We start from the raw sequence: 16,482 nt of genomic DNA, 5'->3' as shown, positions 1-16,482 counted from the left end.
GAGCTATGGAGGTAGTATTTTCTGTTTCTGCATTCTGATTTCCCCATCTTGTGAAGGAAGTTCAACAGGTTTAATAGTACATGTTTTTCTGACAGCACATAGGGCATTTATTGATAGTTAATGACTTGATGGTAAAATATGTTAAAGAAATTTAGCCTGTGAAATCCAGCTCTTGAGGTTTTTGTAGTCATTTATGCAGGTTGAAATATCTGCAAAGTGAGTAAACTGCAGGAAGGAGTTCTGTGGATTCAGTTGGTTTTTAGTTGTGGATTCAATTTGATCTGACAGCCTAAAACCATTCAGGTTTGTATGGTTCCAGATCTTGAGATTGGAGAGGTACTGTCTCTGATGCTAATTATTGAAGTTTTGCTTTCCTTCTTACATGCTTGGACTTTATCTGAATACCTTTATCAAGACTGACTTGGTTAGAAAATTGACATTTCTCCAGATCTTTATTTTGTTTCTGGTTTCTTCTCTGAAGAAAAAAACCCAAGTTTAATACTCAGTTTTTAAGAACTATGTGCTCTGACTGCTCATTTCTTGGTGAAGATCTCATGTTCTCTTATAAGCATTCTACCTGAAGTTCGAAGGTTTTTTCCTTTATAGATCATGCTTTATTTTCTTTTTAAGTTGCCGACAGTTTACTGGACCTGCCAGATCCATTTTACCATAGGTCATCCTTCAGATACCCTGCTGAAACAAAAGCATGCTCAAGAACATTACTGTCTGGTCCAGAGGTTGGCTAGTACAAATAACACTGGAATTCTTGTCTTGGACCAGCACTTGACTGGAAAAAAAATGAAGAACTACCTAACATACGAATTTCTGATTTGCAAAAATAAAACCTGGTATGGGGGTTCATCAGTTGGTTGGAACATGCTATGTGTAAGTGCTTTTGTATGAAAAACATTAAATGCTAGAGAGCTCTATGTAAATGCATTTAAAAACAACTAGAAATAGGAACCAAAAGCTGGAGTTGGATGTTTCAGTGAGAAATTTGACACTAGAATTTTTTACCAAGTACAAAAATGTATGATTGAGGGCAGTAATACTTTGCTTTTGATGCCTTCAATGAAAACGTTTACCCAAAATTTAAATAAGGCTTAGAAGAATATGCAGTATTTAGTGAAGGTGGTCCGATTAGGCAATCTAGTGATCCTTCTTGCCTTGGGCTAGAATTAGGGAGATGTTTCCAACACTGCAGTCTTGTTGCAGACTTCAGAAAGGACACAACAAGTGTTCTCTGTGTCTGTTCCTGAGTAGGCACTGGTACAGTTGTTAGCTGTGAGTGCCTGTTACCTCATTGTCATTCCTGGCCCTGTCAGTTGGTCTTGCAGTCAGCAAAAGCAGTAGTGAGATTCTTGGACCTTCAGTACTGGATGACTGTGTTGCTTCAGTGGACGAAGACTATCAAAGGTTGCACCAGTGTTCTCTTTTTCAGGTTGACTAACAGGCCTGGCCATAGTTTGCTTTATTAGATCCTTTTGCCATTCTTACTTGTCATAGCTGGACACAGTCTCAAATAATTGGAGTTTTTTCACTCTCTTTTGTTCTTTGTTCTTTCATCTATTTCTTTTTTCCTGAGTGCTCAGTTTTCAATCACTGGACTCCATCTCCTATTTTGTTGTGTTACTTTGCATCAATTTCTCTGGCTACCCATCCCATCTTTCACCCATGCTTTTCTCTGCACTCTGCATTGTTGTTGGATCTTTTTCTTTGCTTTCTTCTCTCTTAGTACTTCAGTCCTTTACTATGCACTAGACAGACAAGTAGGTTTTTTGTTCACTTCTCCTTGGTCTTTTGGGGAATTTGCTGCAGGAGTCTCTTGTAAGATGTGCATGACAATCAAGTCCCACATTCTGGTAGATCTCCCTATTGATTGGTTTGGCAGAGGGCATGCTCGCTGTAGCAGTAGCACTAGCACTAATGAGCACTAAAATATTCCACATGGTATTAAGAAATAACTGTCACTTTGAAGTCAAGGGTTAAAAGCTTGGCCATTGTCTCAGTGAAGCCTCCCGCAGGCAGGTTATACCTAGGCCAAGGGAATGAAAATGGATCCCTGGCTTGTTTCAACACACTCTGGTTTTTGGGACAGGTATTACATTTAAGGGTCTGTATTGTTTTCACTTCTGAAATGGATTGTGTGCATTGCTCTTATTAATAAGCATTTTGTTGTGGTTTCAGGTTCGCCGAATTCTGTTTCCTAAATTTAGTGTAGTGGTCTAAATATTTTCCTGCTATGAGACAGGATTATGAGGAAGAAGACAAAACAGGCCTAACTTAAAGATAAAATAGATTTATTAACACACTCCAAAAGAAGGAAAAATTAAAAAATGAGAATTAAAATGAAAGCTTTCAAAGCACTGCCATTCCCCACCAACGGTTCACTTTCTGACATACAACATAAAGAGAAAAACCCTATAATTTTCAGTCAGTTTCATCATTTTAAAATAACCTTTCATCAGTTCTTTTAGAAAGGAGTCTCTCTCAGAACTTCTATGGAGATTCCCCACTGACAACATAGAACAGTTCTCTTGTGGGTCTCAACTCTCACAAAGACAGTCGCCCAGGAACCTGCCTTTGTGAAGTCCCTCCCAATAGCAGTTTTCCCCACATTGCATATGGGCCATATCTGCTTATTAGAGGTCCTGTTTAAGGATGCCTCTTCTAGTATAAAACAAAGATTCTCTTCTTCCATCTCCAAAATCATCTTAATCTCAAAAACTAGAGATCTCCTTTTCCCTAGAAGTGAAGAGCTTCATATCCCTTTCAACTAGAGCCCCCCAACAGCATTTATACGTTACAGGAAAAATAGTCCATAGTTTACTAGAGACGTCCAGCCAGATTAGGCCACTCCTCCGCCTTTGTCCCAATAGTCTTTTCACTCCCTCTTCACTGCCTTCAGTTTCATGCTGTGTCTCTTTGTAGTTCAATCACTTTGTACTCGCTTCGGGAAGGGGCAGTGCTCTGGAAGTTCCAGCTGCTGGCAGGAAAGAGTTAAAACTTGCCCAGGCCTGCGGTGGTCATGTGCTCTCTGCTGGGCTGTAGCCCCCAGGATTTTCAAAAGCCCCCCTGGGATGGGGGAAGAGAGCTCGGGCTGAAGAAATTCAGAGGGGCCTGACTAGTGAATGTCTCTTCTTTCCACCGCTCAGTCTCATCCAAGGTAGCCCAGCTCGGAGATGCCATCAGAGTCGGCAAGCTCCCCTTCCTCACTGCCAGCTGCTGTCGGGCCCAGCCGTGGCCTGCCCCGCTCCGCCCTGGCCCCCAGCACGCGGCCGGCACTGCCGGGCTGAAACTTCCCCTCTACCCCGCCAGCACCCGGGGAGAAAAGGAGGCTCAGTCAGCCGGGCCACTGGCCCCGCGGGCAGCGGCTCCCGGAGACCCAGCCGGGTCTGGCTTGGCTGCCCAGGGGGGCTGCGGCGTCTAAGCCCGTCGCCGCTGCTGCCCGCGATGTTACCTGGTGGCTCCCCGGAGGAAGATTTTGGCTTCCCAAAATCCTCCTGAGTTTCAGCCTAGAGGTGTACACCTGTATTTAATTGGTTAATCCCGTTGCCAGTTTCAAAGAAGATCACAAATTGGTTTTTAGCATCCATGCTAAACCAACAAGCATTTTTAAAATTCAGCAGTATTTGATGGATAGATGAACTTTAAAAAAAAAGGGAAAAAAAGAGCAGGCAAAATGATGTCATAGGTAGTTTAATTTCTTGATTCATTTTGCTGTTTGTAAAACAAGTTACGCTAGTCTTGCAACATCAATCTTGCAGTGTTTTTTGGTTTTGCTCAGTTACCCCTTGGAGTTAGATCCACAGAAAAGTAGAAAGAGGCTCTTCTACCCTCATAATTAAAATGCACAGTTCTGGTAATAATTTTGTGTATGTCACTAAAGTTTCACTTTTTCAGCCAAACTGATCTAACACTAGCAGTTCCCAAATTGACAATTTCATCTTTTTCCTTATATGGTGATCTAAGTACTTTTCTGATGCTGCAACTGATTTATGGAAGATTTTGTGATACTATTCTTTTTATCTTGGTGCAAGGTAATTCTTCTTGACAGCTTTGTATTTCCTTTTCTTATGCTAGCCTTTCAAGCTCTGAAAGTTTTAAAATTTTAAATTTTCTTAGATGTCTAGACTTCTTTATAAGACTAGATATCTGCAAAGGTGGAATTTCTTTGCAATTAGCCAAATAGGAAGCTCTCCTTAAATCCCATTTTTCATACTGAAAGACAGACTGAAATAGTGTATTCATCTTTAGCCCTACAAATATACAGGAGGGCTGCTGACTGCATAGTATGTGTGCAGCTTCTCTTCAAATATAACTCACACACAAGGTGCATCAGTTTGTTAAACTCTCAGGAATTCTTACCTCTGTTTTATAATGCACACTCTCCTTTTGTATATATACTTTTGTTATTCAGGACACTGAGTTAGCTGTGAAATCTCAAAGGACAGTGGAAATACCCACTCATTCTAGACATTATTTCTATTATTGTAGACTAGATGCTGATGTACTTATTTAGAAAATAGCATCCTGCTAGTATTTGATTCAGAGCTTTAAGATGAAAGCACTTGTGCTCCTAAATTATGCAGAAAACACTGGTTCCTCTGTAATATGTAATATATCTGGTTTGAATTTTAGATCCACAGATACTGATTTAGGACCTATTTAAAGTTTTCAATGATAATGAAGTACAAGTGTAATCAAATGTCAGTGTTAGGTGACCTTTAAGAAAGGGGTATGTGGAGGTGTACAACAAACTCCCTTTTCATTAGTGCCTGACAATGGGGAAGGAAAAGCATCTGTTCAGCTAGTGAACTGCTGAACAGCAAAAGGTCTTTTCCTTCTGATATACAAAGCTACGGTACAAGTACTAACTTGAAAGTGATATGGAGGGGAAACACAAATGGCTTTCAGATATTATTTGTGTTGTTTGCCTTAAAACACTCCTTTTTACTTTTGAAGATCAAGCCCTTATAAACATCTCTTACCAGGAACGGGTAGAAAGAATGTGTGTAACAGATTTAACCAGCTTAGGGTTTCATTGTTGGTAAAAGCATCACAGAACGTAACATTTTCATGATAGTCGAATATGAATATGATCGGCAAAAACCCCAATGATTTCTCTTTTTACAGAAAAACCTGCCATTGCTCCACCTGTCTTTGTATTTCAGAAGGATAAAGCACAGAAGGTAAGGAGATACTGATACTTTTGTTTTGTTTTGTTCTTAGCCCTGACTCCTTCCTTCCATGGTGATCAGCCTTTTGTCTATATTGCTGTGAAGCTGAAGATGGGTAATAGAGCATTAACATCATTAATGAGCATAGGGCAAGCAGGTACTGAAGGGCTAGAAGTGGGAAGATGTATGGTGGTTTCACAATACATGTAGCTCTTCAGACAGAAAATGGACCAATATGGAAGAAAAAGTATGGTGAAGGTGTATCTTGAACACGTGGCAGAGGAGTGCTGACACTTGAGTTGTATGACAAAGCTACAAAATTTGTTTTTCTGATAACAGTTTTAAGATAAAGCAAAGCAAACTGGTCTAGATTATTGCTTTTTACCTCAGTGTATTTAAATGTCTCATATATTTGGTTAGTGAAGTGTCTAGTTACCTTCGGAAATGGTAATTCTGTTCCGTCATGTCAGTATGGTATTTAATTCTTTCTATTAGTAAAAGCTATTAAGATTTATGGGGGGGGAAAATCAAGGTTACTCTTGTTTCTTTTGAAGATGGCAGGAACCAAGAGAAGTGTATGATACACTTTCTGTTGGATCACTGGATTGTTTTGTCATCTGTAGAGTCAGAAATGTTTGAATTTAAATATGGAACCACTTTTCAGTTGATAGCTTTTCTTTGGTTTGGAGTAAGTACATGGAGTAAGTACCAGACTCAAGCTTTCTCACAAGTTCAGTAGACATATTCCTCAGCAGGAGGATGAAATAAGTTTCTCCACTTGGAAAGGATTTAAGTCTGCTGTCCTCCTAATATTAGCTGATCAAATTAAATCTGCCAGAGAGTAAGTACTTTCAAGGCATTCGTTTAATTACATTTTTTACAGTGACTGTTTACATATACCTGGGAATGAAGGGAGTGGTAGTGTTTGCACTACCAATTTTGGTCATGTTTCCTTTTAGGAAACAGTTCCCAATCACCCACTGTTGCTTAGACTGTTCTGAAGTCCCTTCCAAGTTGCATCATGATGAGTGTTCTCTGCAGGTGTTCTTTACTCTAGCGATGATCATAGCAGTGTGCAATCCAGTCAGAGTGACATCGTCCTGTGTCCTTTTTTGCTAGGTTGGTCCTTACATGCCAAGACAGCAGTTCTTGTACTCTCAAGTTCCTTCATGTTGTACCTTTGCTTCTGCACCCTTCCAGAGGCCTGCACACTGCATGCCTTCAGCATTAAGCTGTGCAAGCTCCTGATGTGCTCAGCATTGCGCTGAGACAGATCTGTTGCACTCTAATAGGTCTCCACAAAATATTTGTAAAAAATATATTAATTAAAGGCATAATGTATTTTGTGGCTGATGGAGAGGATCTAGGAAGGGAGATCTGTTATTTAATCTGCCCAGCTGCCTCTGAGGATGCTGAGGTGGTGCTGAGCAGGCTGCTGTATTCAGGACTGCTTCTGCCTCGGCACAGACAGAAAGTCTGGCTTTGTTGGGTGGAGAGTCTGTGGATTCCTGGGCAGCTTGAAGGCACAGGAGTTAGAGATAAGTTATAAATTGATCTAAGTGCCAAGTGGTGGTGGTGGTGGTGGTGTCCTTGAGGCGAGCCACTGTTGCTTTGGGCATGGAGTAAGTCTGAGTTGGGTGGGGAACAGGACCTGTTCCTTGAAACAGATCAGAGAGCCTAGTAGTGGCATCTGTCAGTTAGTTGCCAATTTTCAAAGTAGTAACAGACATAAATGCTTATGCTAAACTGTGTATTCCATGGAGATGTAGGATTTTTTTAAAGGGGAAGGGGGAGTGATTAATAATTTCAGTAGCTTTTATTGTAGTATATATGACACTGCAGAGAAGGACTTGTAGAATCATCAGTGCTGTGCTTCTTGCAGTTTGATTAAATTAAGAGTTTGTTGCTTGTGCCAGTCGTTGTTTTTTGTAGTATAGATACAATAGCAGTGTAGTCAGAACCTGATGCTGTGAGCCCAAAGTAACAGCCACTTAATCTATGCTGTATATATCAGAACCTAGCATTCAGGCCATCTTTAATCAACTTTATTAAGGAAAAGTGCCTCAGGTTACATACTGGTTGAGATCTTTCACTGTATTTTCAGAAAGACTTAATAGTGTTTCCAAGAAGGGTAAACTCTGTTACTGTTTCTGTAAAAGGTGCTTGGTTAAGTGCATTGTCTGCCACAAAAAGCCATCTTTATTAAAGTTAATAGGGAAATCCCGTAAACAGAGTTTTTCTAGAGCAGTGTTTCAAAGAAAATCCAAAAGTAACTGCAAAATAGTTGTCAAGCAACACACTACTTGAATATGTAATTTCTCAATGTAAATTACAATTTTAATTTAGCAAAATGTCTGGTCAAGTAACTTTTTTTGCCGAGGTTGTTTTACGGGTATAAAGTCTTTATAAGGTCTTACAGCACACATTTAGAGTGGTTTATTCACAAAGCATGTATCTGAAGGTGCGAGAGTTCTAAGAGCGGTCTTACAATGCGATCAGTTATAAACATAAACAAGCAAAGTCCAAATAAAACAATAACCAAAACATAGAAATCTTGACACACAAAACTCTAATGAAACAACAAACAAAGCATAGAATTCCTAACAAGCAAAACTCTAGTAAGACTGTAAGTAAAGCATAAATCTGACATCGCAGCCTCTAGGTAAATCAACCTCCCATCTGACCCCAAGCAGGATTTTCCACCCGTGCGGTCACAATAACAGAAAGGGATCACAAGATCACAGATCCCAGACAGGGGTCCCGGCTGCGAGGATCACAGTGGCAATGGGGGGGGGTCCCCAACTCGGCAGAGTTCCCGAACACAGGGCCGCAGGGACAAGGAGGGGTCCCGGGGGTTGCAAACCCTTGCAGTTCCCGGTTGCAGAGACAGGAAGGAGGTTCCGGGGTCCCGGACCCTCGCAGACTCCCCAGCAGCCCCAAACAGAGTTCCGGGGCAGACACCGCAGGGGGAAAGGGAAGGGACAGGATTGCAGGGGCAAGGAGGGGTCCCGGGGTCCCGCACCCTCGTAGGGGGAAGGGACGGGACCCCAGGGCCCACATCCCAGGCAACAATAGATGATACCTTTAGAATCCCATTTGGCTCCCTAGCAAGGCTCCTTCCTCAGGCTGCAGGAGGTGGAAGTTGGATCGATAGATTGGATTGATCAATCAGTCAATCCACTGACCGACTGACACAGAGGCTTTTTATCCCAAATTACAAAATGCATATTCATATTTTTTATCTACACACTAGCCAATCTAGGTACAATTCTAAAGTTCGTAAAACTCGAAAATCAGCGTCAAAACATACGCACATAGCATATCTATTAACGTAAAACTCTATCTTACTAGCATAAGTTTCTACCTTGTACATAAAATTCATATTAAAAATTATAAACAGTACTCTATTTTTTTTGTGTCTATATCACTAGGCCTGAAGCTGTGTCCTTCTACACTGACAAGTATGACTTAGGGCATGTAAAACTTAAAGCTAAGGGTTAGATTTCTACTTTATGTATCTAATATATATTTTATATATTATAAATATATTCTTTTATATATTCTAATTTTTCTAAAGGTTTTAATTCAATCTCTGTACTTCTCACTCTCGGTGGAGGATCCATGGAAACATGGACTCCAACATTTTTTCAGTAAGCAAAAGTGTTACTGGAGGCTTTATAGTGCTGACACAGCAGACTGACAGTAAGCTGAGGGGGAGGAAAAAGCATTGCATTGTGTATTCAGTTAACTGTCTGTGATGGTTGTTTATATGTTTGCCTAGTGTTTTTCCACATGAACCTGGACATACTGAGCAGAATTATTTCATTTCAGCATCTGCACATCTTCTTAGTGCAGATGGGTTGATACAATTCAGTGGTCTTACTGACTTTTCTGGAACTAACAGTAGTGTCTACTATCAAATTTAACAGTCTTCATTTTCTAGAAATCTTAAGTTTGTGCTTGGAAGGTGTCTGACATTTGAATCATACCAACACCATGAAACACTTGAGGCTTGGAGCAGAGTGGCTGGAAAGCTGCCTGGTGGAGAAGGGACCTGGTGGTCCTGGTCAACAGCAGCTAAACATGAGCTCAGGTGTGCCCAGGTGGCCAAAAAGGCCAGTGGCACCTGGCCTGTACCAGCAATGGTGTGGTCAGCAGGACCAGGGCAGTGACTGTCCCCTGTGCTAGGCACTGCTGAGGCATTTCAAATTCTAGGTTCAGTTTTAGGCTCCTCATGACAAGAAAGTCATTGAAGAGGTGGAGCATGTCCAGAGAAGGGAACAGGGCTGGGGAATGGTCTGGAGCACAAGGCTGATAAGAAGCGGCTGAGGGAGCTGGGGAGGGCTCAGGGGAGACCTTCTCACTCTACAACTCTCTGACAGAAGGGTGGAGCCAGGGGGGGGGTCAAGCTCTGCTAGGAGGGAACAAGGAACAGGATGAGAGGAAATTACCTCAAGTTGTGCTGGTGTGGTTTAGGTTGGATATAGGGAACTTCTTCACTGAAAGGGCTATTCAGCCCCATCACAGGTGCCCAGGACAGGGGTGGAGTCCCCATGCCTACAGGGATTTAAAAGCTGAGTGGATGTGGCATTTGGGGACATGGGTTAGCGGTGGACTTGACAGTGCTGAGAGAATGACTGGACTCTGATCCTGGAGTTTTCCAACCTGAGCAATTCTATGGGTTTATGATCTTTTTCTCCACTAGAAATCGGAAAATATTCATCGTGTTCTATGACAAAGGTCATACTAGTTTGGAAATTAATTTATTGACTGCATCTTTCAGCTAAGGATGTATACACTTGAATAAAACATCAGAACTTGCAATTTGACTTGTTTATTTAGAGGAGACAAAAAGTGCATGGTGTTCATAATGCTAGCCTTTAATTTTACTTTCCGTAAGGAGGATTGAGTTTTCTTTTACAAAAAGACAGTATTAGTCTGCCCTTGTTTTCAATTTAGATGTCAATCAATAGTGGATGTCAAGTTGGTAGTTACTAAATATGAGTGAGTCGGCATTTTCATGATTTTCGTGTCTCCTTAACTATTTAAGAACTGTTTTTACAATGTGTGAAATATAATCTTGCAAATACCTGAATAGTAGCACTGCTATTCATGTTAAGCAGAGTTTCTAGTGCTGACATCTGTTGGAAAATTGCATCAGCTTAAGGCTCAAACTGGTGAGATCTGAATTAGATATTTAAATTGATGGATACAACTTACATCTGTGCTTTATATTAAACGCTTCTTTGTCTGGTGTTCCTGCTCTGAAACTGATTCTAGCTTCTGCTATGAAACCATTTCATGACAAGTTTCTGGCCATTAGTTACTTTAAATAATTTTCTGAAGTTAACTTTTAACATTCATTTCTGAGGTGAAAGTATTCTGTCGTTTTTGGATTTACACTTTTTTAAGCAAGTATATTAGCTCAAACAAATTTAATCAGTAGTAGTATGAAGGAACACTTTGTCCAAAAATGTTTTCAAAGTAGTGTCATTTGTTCTGCCAGTGTGAACAATCGTAATCTGGTTGTTACTGATTGTCATCATATAGGATCATTGACGTCCCTAGTCACAAATATAGAAAAAGATAGATTCTCTGCTCAGACTTACAAAATTTTTGCACTCGAAAATGCCATTGTTTATGATGTAGCTTGTACCTTGTCCTCTTCTTCCAGCAGTCTGGGGTATTGGTAGAATATAGAAAAGAGCACTTTATTTCTAGTTTGTTGTATAACTAGTTTTGATCAGTGTGCTGCTTTGCATATGTAAACTGATAGTGGTGATCTTTTAAGATTGACTCTGAAAGAAGGTAAGTTGTGTGATACTTGAGTCATTTTTCATACCGAAGCAGTACAATGAGTTTAAGGGGTAGCTGGGACCTAAATGCAAAGGTTCTGGAGTGTATAAGGGGTTATGTCATTAAATTGTTCTAACTGTCATCACAGTCTTAACTATGGAGTTTTAAAACTAGGTGTGGAGTTGTAAAAGTGATGTAGGTGATTAGAAGTTGGCATTCCCAGGTAGCTTGGAGAGCAAAATCATTAGCTATTTTTTTTTTTTTAAAGATACGTAAAGTAGGGGTTAGTTGAAGTCCTGCTTTGATGCAGTGGTATTTGGAAATGCTTAGGTTTTAGTGGTTGGTGGAGGTGGATAACTAGAAAAGTTCTTCATGCTGTGGCCATGACTTACAGATTTACAACAGTGGCAGAGAGAACTGTGAATGAAGTAATTCGTGTCTGGAGAGGCAAAGCATTCCCTTTCCCAGTCTGTCTCAACTTTGTTGGCATGTCTGCCAAGAGACTTTGTTAAGATACCCAGTGGAACTGTACTGTAAGTTCATAGTATACTTAAGGAGTTAAAATTTATGCTTAAGTGTTAGTAATTGTGAATATATTAGTTATATTATATGCTGTATTAATTAATTATATGCTGTACTTAAAAGAACTGTCATGAAGGTATTTGGACCAACAGTCCTGCAGGTAAAAGCTTGGAGGAATATACAGAGGCTGATGAAGTCAAAGGCTGTTAGGCATCTAGGCAAGAGTTGTCCTTGGCTCTAAGCAGGTAAAAATGTGAAAAGATATACTGAAAGTAGTCTTTTTAGGCTATTGGATTGAGGTGCTAGAGTGAGGAGAATAAGGAAAGGAGTTGCAAATAGCTCAACTTATAATTGAGAGGAAAAGCTGGTCTAAGAGTGCTTGTGCCAGTCTTTATTGAAAAAGAATATCATTTCCTTGCCTATATTTGGTGACTAGTATCATGCGAGTCTTAGCTTTTAAGTATTCCTTCATATCTCTCCTTATTTTCTGCAATGCAGAAGAAGCCAAATCTCCAAACAGACTTAGATGTATTTAGTCTGGGTGTGTTATTTTTAGTTTTAATAAAATAGAAGTTGTTTGATCTGGCTGAGCAAGGTGAATTTGTGTAGGTGGCTTCCTAACATTATTCATCTCTCCTTGATCTTTGCTGTAGTGCTTAAGAGACAGGAACAGGTTTCTATCAACTTCTCCCTAGAACTGTATTTTACAAGGAATGTTTTCTGTAGAGAAGAGGAGGCTCAAGGAGGGACACATGTCTCAGACAAATTCCAGTAAAAAGGAAGAGAGTGGAGACTGTTCACCAGCTCCAAAAACTTCCAGAAAGAGCTTAGATCAGAATTCATGAAGCTAAGAGACTAGGAAACACTTTCAATAGTATGCATGACTAAGGATTAAAATTAAGAGTTTGCAGTTTCCTTTGGATATGCTTATAGGAGAACAACTGTACAAACTTCTGCCCGGTGCAGTTCTGGTTTGATAAATCCTTGAGTTCTTTGTTGATCTTGTCTTCCATGACTTAAACCACATACTATTCACAAAATTCTGAAACTTACAGTAGTTTTTGATTAATATGTCTTTTCTAATATAATTTTATATTTTTTTATGTATTTATATATTCGCCATGAAATTCTTATCATGAATTCAGCTTTTTCTTCATAGAAGTGGTGATTTGCAATTATTATTTTTGCTTGTTTCTTTTGTGGGTCTTGAAGCGGATATTACAGCCTTAGGATAGAAATCAGATTTATGCTTATTTTCACTTTTTGAAATGCTTGACACCAAGTATTTCAAGTATTACAAGAGTTATTAAAATCTGTTAGATGTTTACGTAGCCTACTTTAGAATATTCATAACTGTGTCAATATTATAATTTCTAATTTTAAGTGCTTAGCACAAGTGTGTATTGAATCTTCTTGCCTCCTCTTCATTGTTGGCATTTTTTGAACTGTACTTAGAAGTCAGTGTAAATTTCTGGTAAGGCACTTTTTTTTTTTTTTTTTTAACATATATTGTAAGTCCTATGTCCAGTTCCAGGTAGCCTTTTCCTGCTGTTATTCCCAGATGAAAAGGTAAGGATAGGTTGCTAGACTGCTAGATTTTATTAAATGTTAGGCGAAAAAAATGTTTTTTTCTCTTCTCATTCTGTGGGGTTTTAAGTTGGTGTTAGGCTCTGTTATTAACAATATTAAAATATTAGGTAACTTTGACAGTACAAAAACCTGACAACCTGAACTTTTACCTGATATCCATAGTATTATCCCCATAAATATATTTTGACTATTTTGAGCCTTAATTATAGTAATTTCTTGCATAATAAAATTTCATGTATTGCTGGCTTTTGTTACCATGACAGGACAAGGGTTACTTGAAGAACTTGGCTGTTTAGATGTTAAGTGCTGCTGTTTATTTTTGAGGCTTTTGCTTACTTTCTTGCATGGACCTGGGCAATGATGGGCATTTTTAGTCTTTGTTCTACCAAGTGTTTTCTGGGAGCAAGTCAATGTTATGTGCTTTTGAGTGCCATCTTTTCCTTACTGCTTAATTCTTCAGGTACTTCATCATAAGTTGCAGGGAAGCTCAGCCCACAGATTGCAAGTGGGAACACATCTTTGGCCTGCATGTTATCCATGGGCTGTTACTTAGTCCTTAATCACAATACAGTTGTTTCTGCTCAAAGCCTTTTTAACTTTTTTCATTCTTCAGATGTGTACAGAATATGATAATGCTAACTTGTTGTACAAGCAGGGGTGTGCAGCGTTAAATGATATGATGGAATGAAAAGTCTGTGTCAGAAGTTCTGCAAATACCGAATCCCATTAGGATGCACTAGTTATCTTGTCACCTCCCTCCTTTAAATAGATTGAAGCTTGCTAATGTATGAAGAAAAGCCTTGGTGTTGCTTTTCAGATAATTCACCGTCATGTGAATATGAAAGGATCCTGTGTCTTGTGTGAAATGTTAAAATAATTAATTTCTGTGAGAATTTTATACCCAACCTCACCTCCCTCAAAAGTGGGCTGAAGAGGCAGTGATAGACACTTACGTAGAGTAATTGTCTAATTCTTATTTTTGCATCTGCAAGCAAAAGCTATAAGCTGTCCTTTAGTCCTTGAGAGAGGGGAGCGGTTAAACCCCAACAAGACTGTAGCTGGCAAAATCCTCTTTGCTGGGGACACAGATGATTTTGGTAACTTTTGAAAGAGTGCATTTGATCCAACTGAGGCTTTTCACAGGGAGGGAAACTTATTCCATCAGCAGGTTCTGTTACAGAGTTTCTGTATTTTAATTGGTCTCCCAGCAACAAGCAGCTCCTTCTGCCATACTGTAAAAACAGTGAAATTTAAAAATGGATCCTCTCACTAGGACGACCCATCTCTCATGTTGCAGCCTTGCATTGAAGGGACATTGTCTTTTCTGCTCACAGTCCCCTGCAGAGCAAAAAGCTTTGTCGGATACAGGCGAGGACCCCCAGGGAGAGGTTGAGCCCCACTACCATGGTCTGGGTCACATAGAACCAGCTGGTGAGTGCGACTCTGAGTACCCTGCTCCTGCTGTGGCCTCAGTCAGTGCTACCCTGAGTCCCGCTTCTGAAGCCCAGCTTGCTCCTATTCAACAAGAACTGGCAGGGGTAAGTGTCAACCTACGAAGTACTTCTGCTGCTGAGGGGATTGGAGAAAAAAGTCCCTTCCACTAGGTTGAATCCCTTACTGTTCAGTGTAGGTAGTGCAAATCACAGTCTGTCTAGTTCTTTGATCTCAAGTGTTAATCCTCTCTAAACCCTCGTTCCAATTAGAAGAAATGAAATTTTGTGAGTCTTCCTAGTAGTGTAATTGTAGAAGATACCTCATGTATTTTAAAGTTTAAGGTGTAAACTGTGTATTTGCTAAGGGTAAGAGCACTTCTAAATAAGTGAGAAAGCAGGTCTATATTTGAGGGATTTGCTTCAAGCAGTTAGAAGCTCTTCGTTCCCTCTATGTGCTATAATGCTGCAGCCTGACAAAGTGAGCAGCTAATACTGCTTCCACAAGATATGCCAACCCATAAGGTATTTAATAGATTAAAAGCACCAAGCATCATAGCAGAGTTTTGAATTTGGGTGTTTGGAGTGGAGAGGAAATCAGTATCTTGTGGAAAAGCTGTTAGTGCTCATAATTTGATTTTTCTACTGGTGACGTAGCAAAATCTTTTCTGAAAGTCTGGATGACTATATGACTGCTATCGTACAGTCTTTCAGAGCAACTTTTAAGTGTTCCTAATCTTTCTGGTTGGTGAACCATGTTTTGTTGGTACAAGTGTCACTGTTCACATTCTGACATCACATCCTAGCAATGTGCTCTTTCTAGATCTTTGTTAAGACTCCTTCAACCAATACCTGCACCCTTTTCTTGCACTGGTTGGTTTGGAGTTTTTTGTCCAAGAATCGGCTATTTGAAGTAAACACAGTACTGAATGGATTGTCATGACAAGGTGATAATAGCTGTAGATTAAACACCTCCCAGTGTTCAAACTGTTGCTTGATTACCTGCAGAAATCTTTCCATTTCTTTTCTGAAGGTTAAAATTTTCAAGGGTTAATATTTTGAAATATAGCTGGTAAACAGGTGTGGAAAATCACGCTCTGAAAAGCCAATGTCCGTAAAGGATACAGAGGAGTCCTGCAACTTTATTCAAATAAAGGGAGAGTCCATGTGCCCACTGGTTTTTCTCTCTCAAGGTTTTGGAGGGCACGGCCTCCCTTTTATCCTGAACTCCCGGCCGCACAGTGCCCTCTTCCTTTCTCCATTGGCTGAGATACTAGGAAGGTACAGCCTTCCCGAACTGCCTGTAATAAATGCCAAGCCAATTCCAAATTAATAAATGATTTTATTAATTTTAGAAAAATCAATGACCAGAATTTCAGGTAAGCCAACAATCAAAGAATCAGTGACTCCCGGAATTGACACTGGGTGAACCTTAGCTGCGGCCTCTATCTCACCGTAGCTCCCCTTGTTCACACCTTCGGTTCTGTGAGTCCAGTTTATATATGGTTTCTTTAGCGGGACAGAGCATTACTTCATGGTTTGTCCCTTCAGTTTTTCTTCATATTCATGTGGGTCCCTTCGGTTGAACAGTTCTTCTGAGGCGAGATGAATATTAAATACGATTTCTGGGAATTGCGCGTTGAGATGTGTGTCCCTGTGGAGCAAGGCCCATTTCAGTGCTAATGGTTGGGTTGTTCACAGTCCCATCTCTGGAGAAGACCCATCTTCCTCAAACCTTCTGTCCTTTCTCTTGTAAGTTTGGTCGTTCTCCAGTTCCTGGCAGAGTCATTTTTCAATTCCCGAATCTGTCAACCCCATTCCCAAATGATTTTTACTATTTATTTTAAAGGGCACAACTTGGTTTATATTATACATACCTTATAAACACGAATTATCCCACATAATTTATCACATGCCTAACCTCATATTCCCCCTTGAACCTGTCATTTTACCCCAAAAGAAGT

The 16,482-nt window shown here is 40.0% G+C and overlaps 1 protein-coding gene across 3 annotated transcripts in view; it reads left to right on the top strand.

Moving 5' to 3' along the window:
• RANBP3 (RAN binding protein 3) overlaps positions 1-16,482 on the top strand; it is a 56,991-nt gene that overhangs the window by 7,479 nt on the left and 33,030 nt on the right. For 2 of the 3 annotated variants that reach the window (XM_063403018.1, XM_063403017.1), the window contains exons 2-3: positions 5,137-5,192; positions 14,423-14,626. In XM_063403018.1, the coding sequence (XP_063259088.1) occupies positions 5,137-5,192; positions 14,423-14,626 (260 nt within the window). The remainder of the gene's footprint in view (positions 1-5,136; positions 5,193-14,422; positions 14,627-16,482) is intronic. The other variant, XM_063403020.1, reaches the window with a different exon arrangement.

The sequence above is a fragment of the Prinia subflava genome, chromosome 8 (genome assembly GCF_021018805.1).
Source record: "Prinia subflava isolate CZ2003 ecotype Zambia chromosome 8, Cam_Psub_1.2, whole genome shotgun sequence".
In the NCBI taxonomy this organism is placed as follows: Eukaryota; Metazoa; Chordata; class Aves; order Passeriformes; family Cisticolidae; genus Prinia; species Prinia subflava.
Note: the sequence above shows the minus strand (reverse complement) of the source record. Positions and strands in the feature narration are given on the sequence as shown.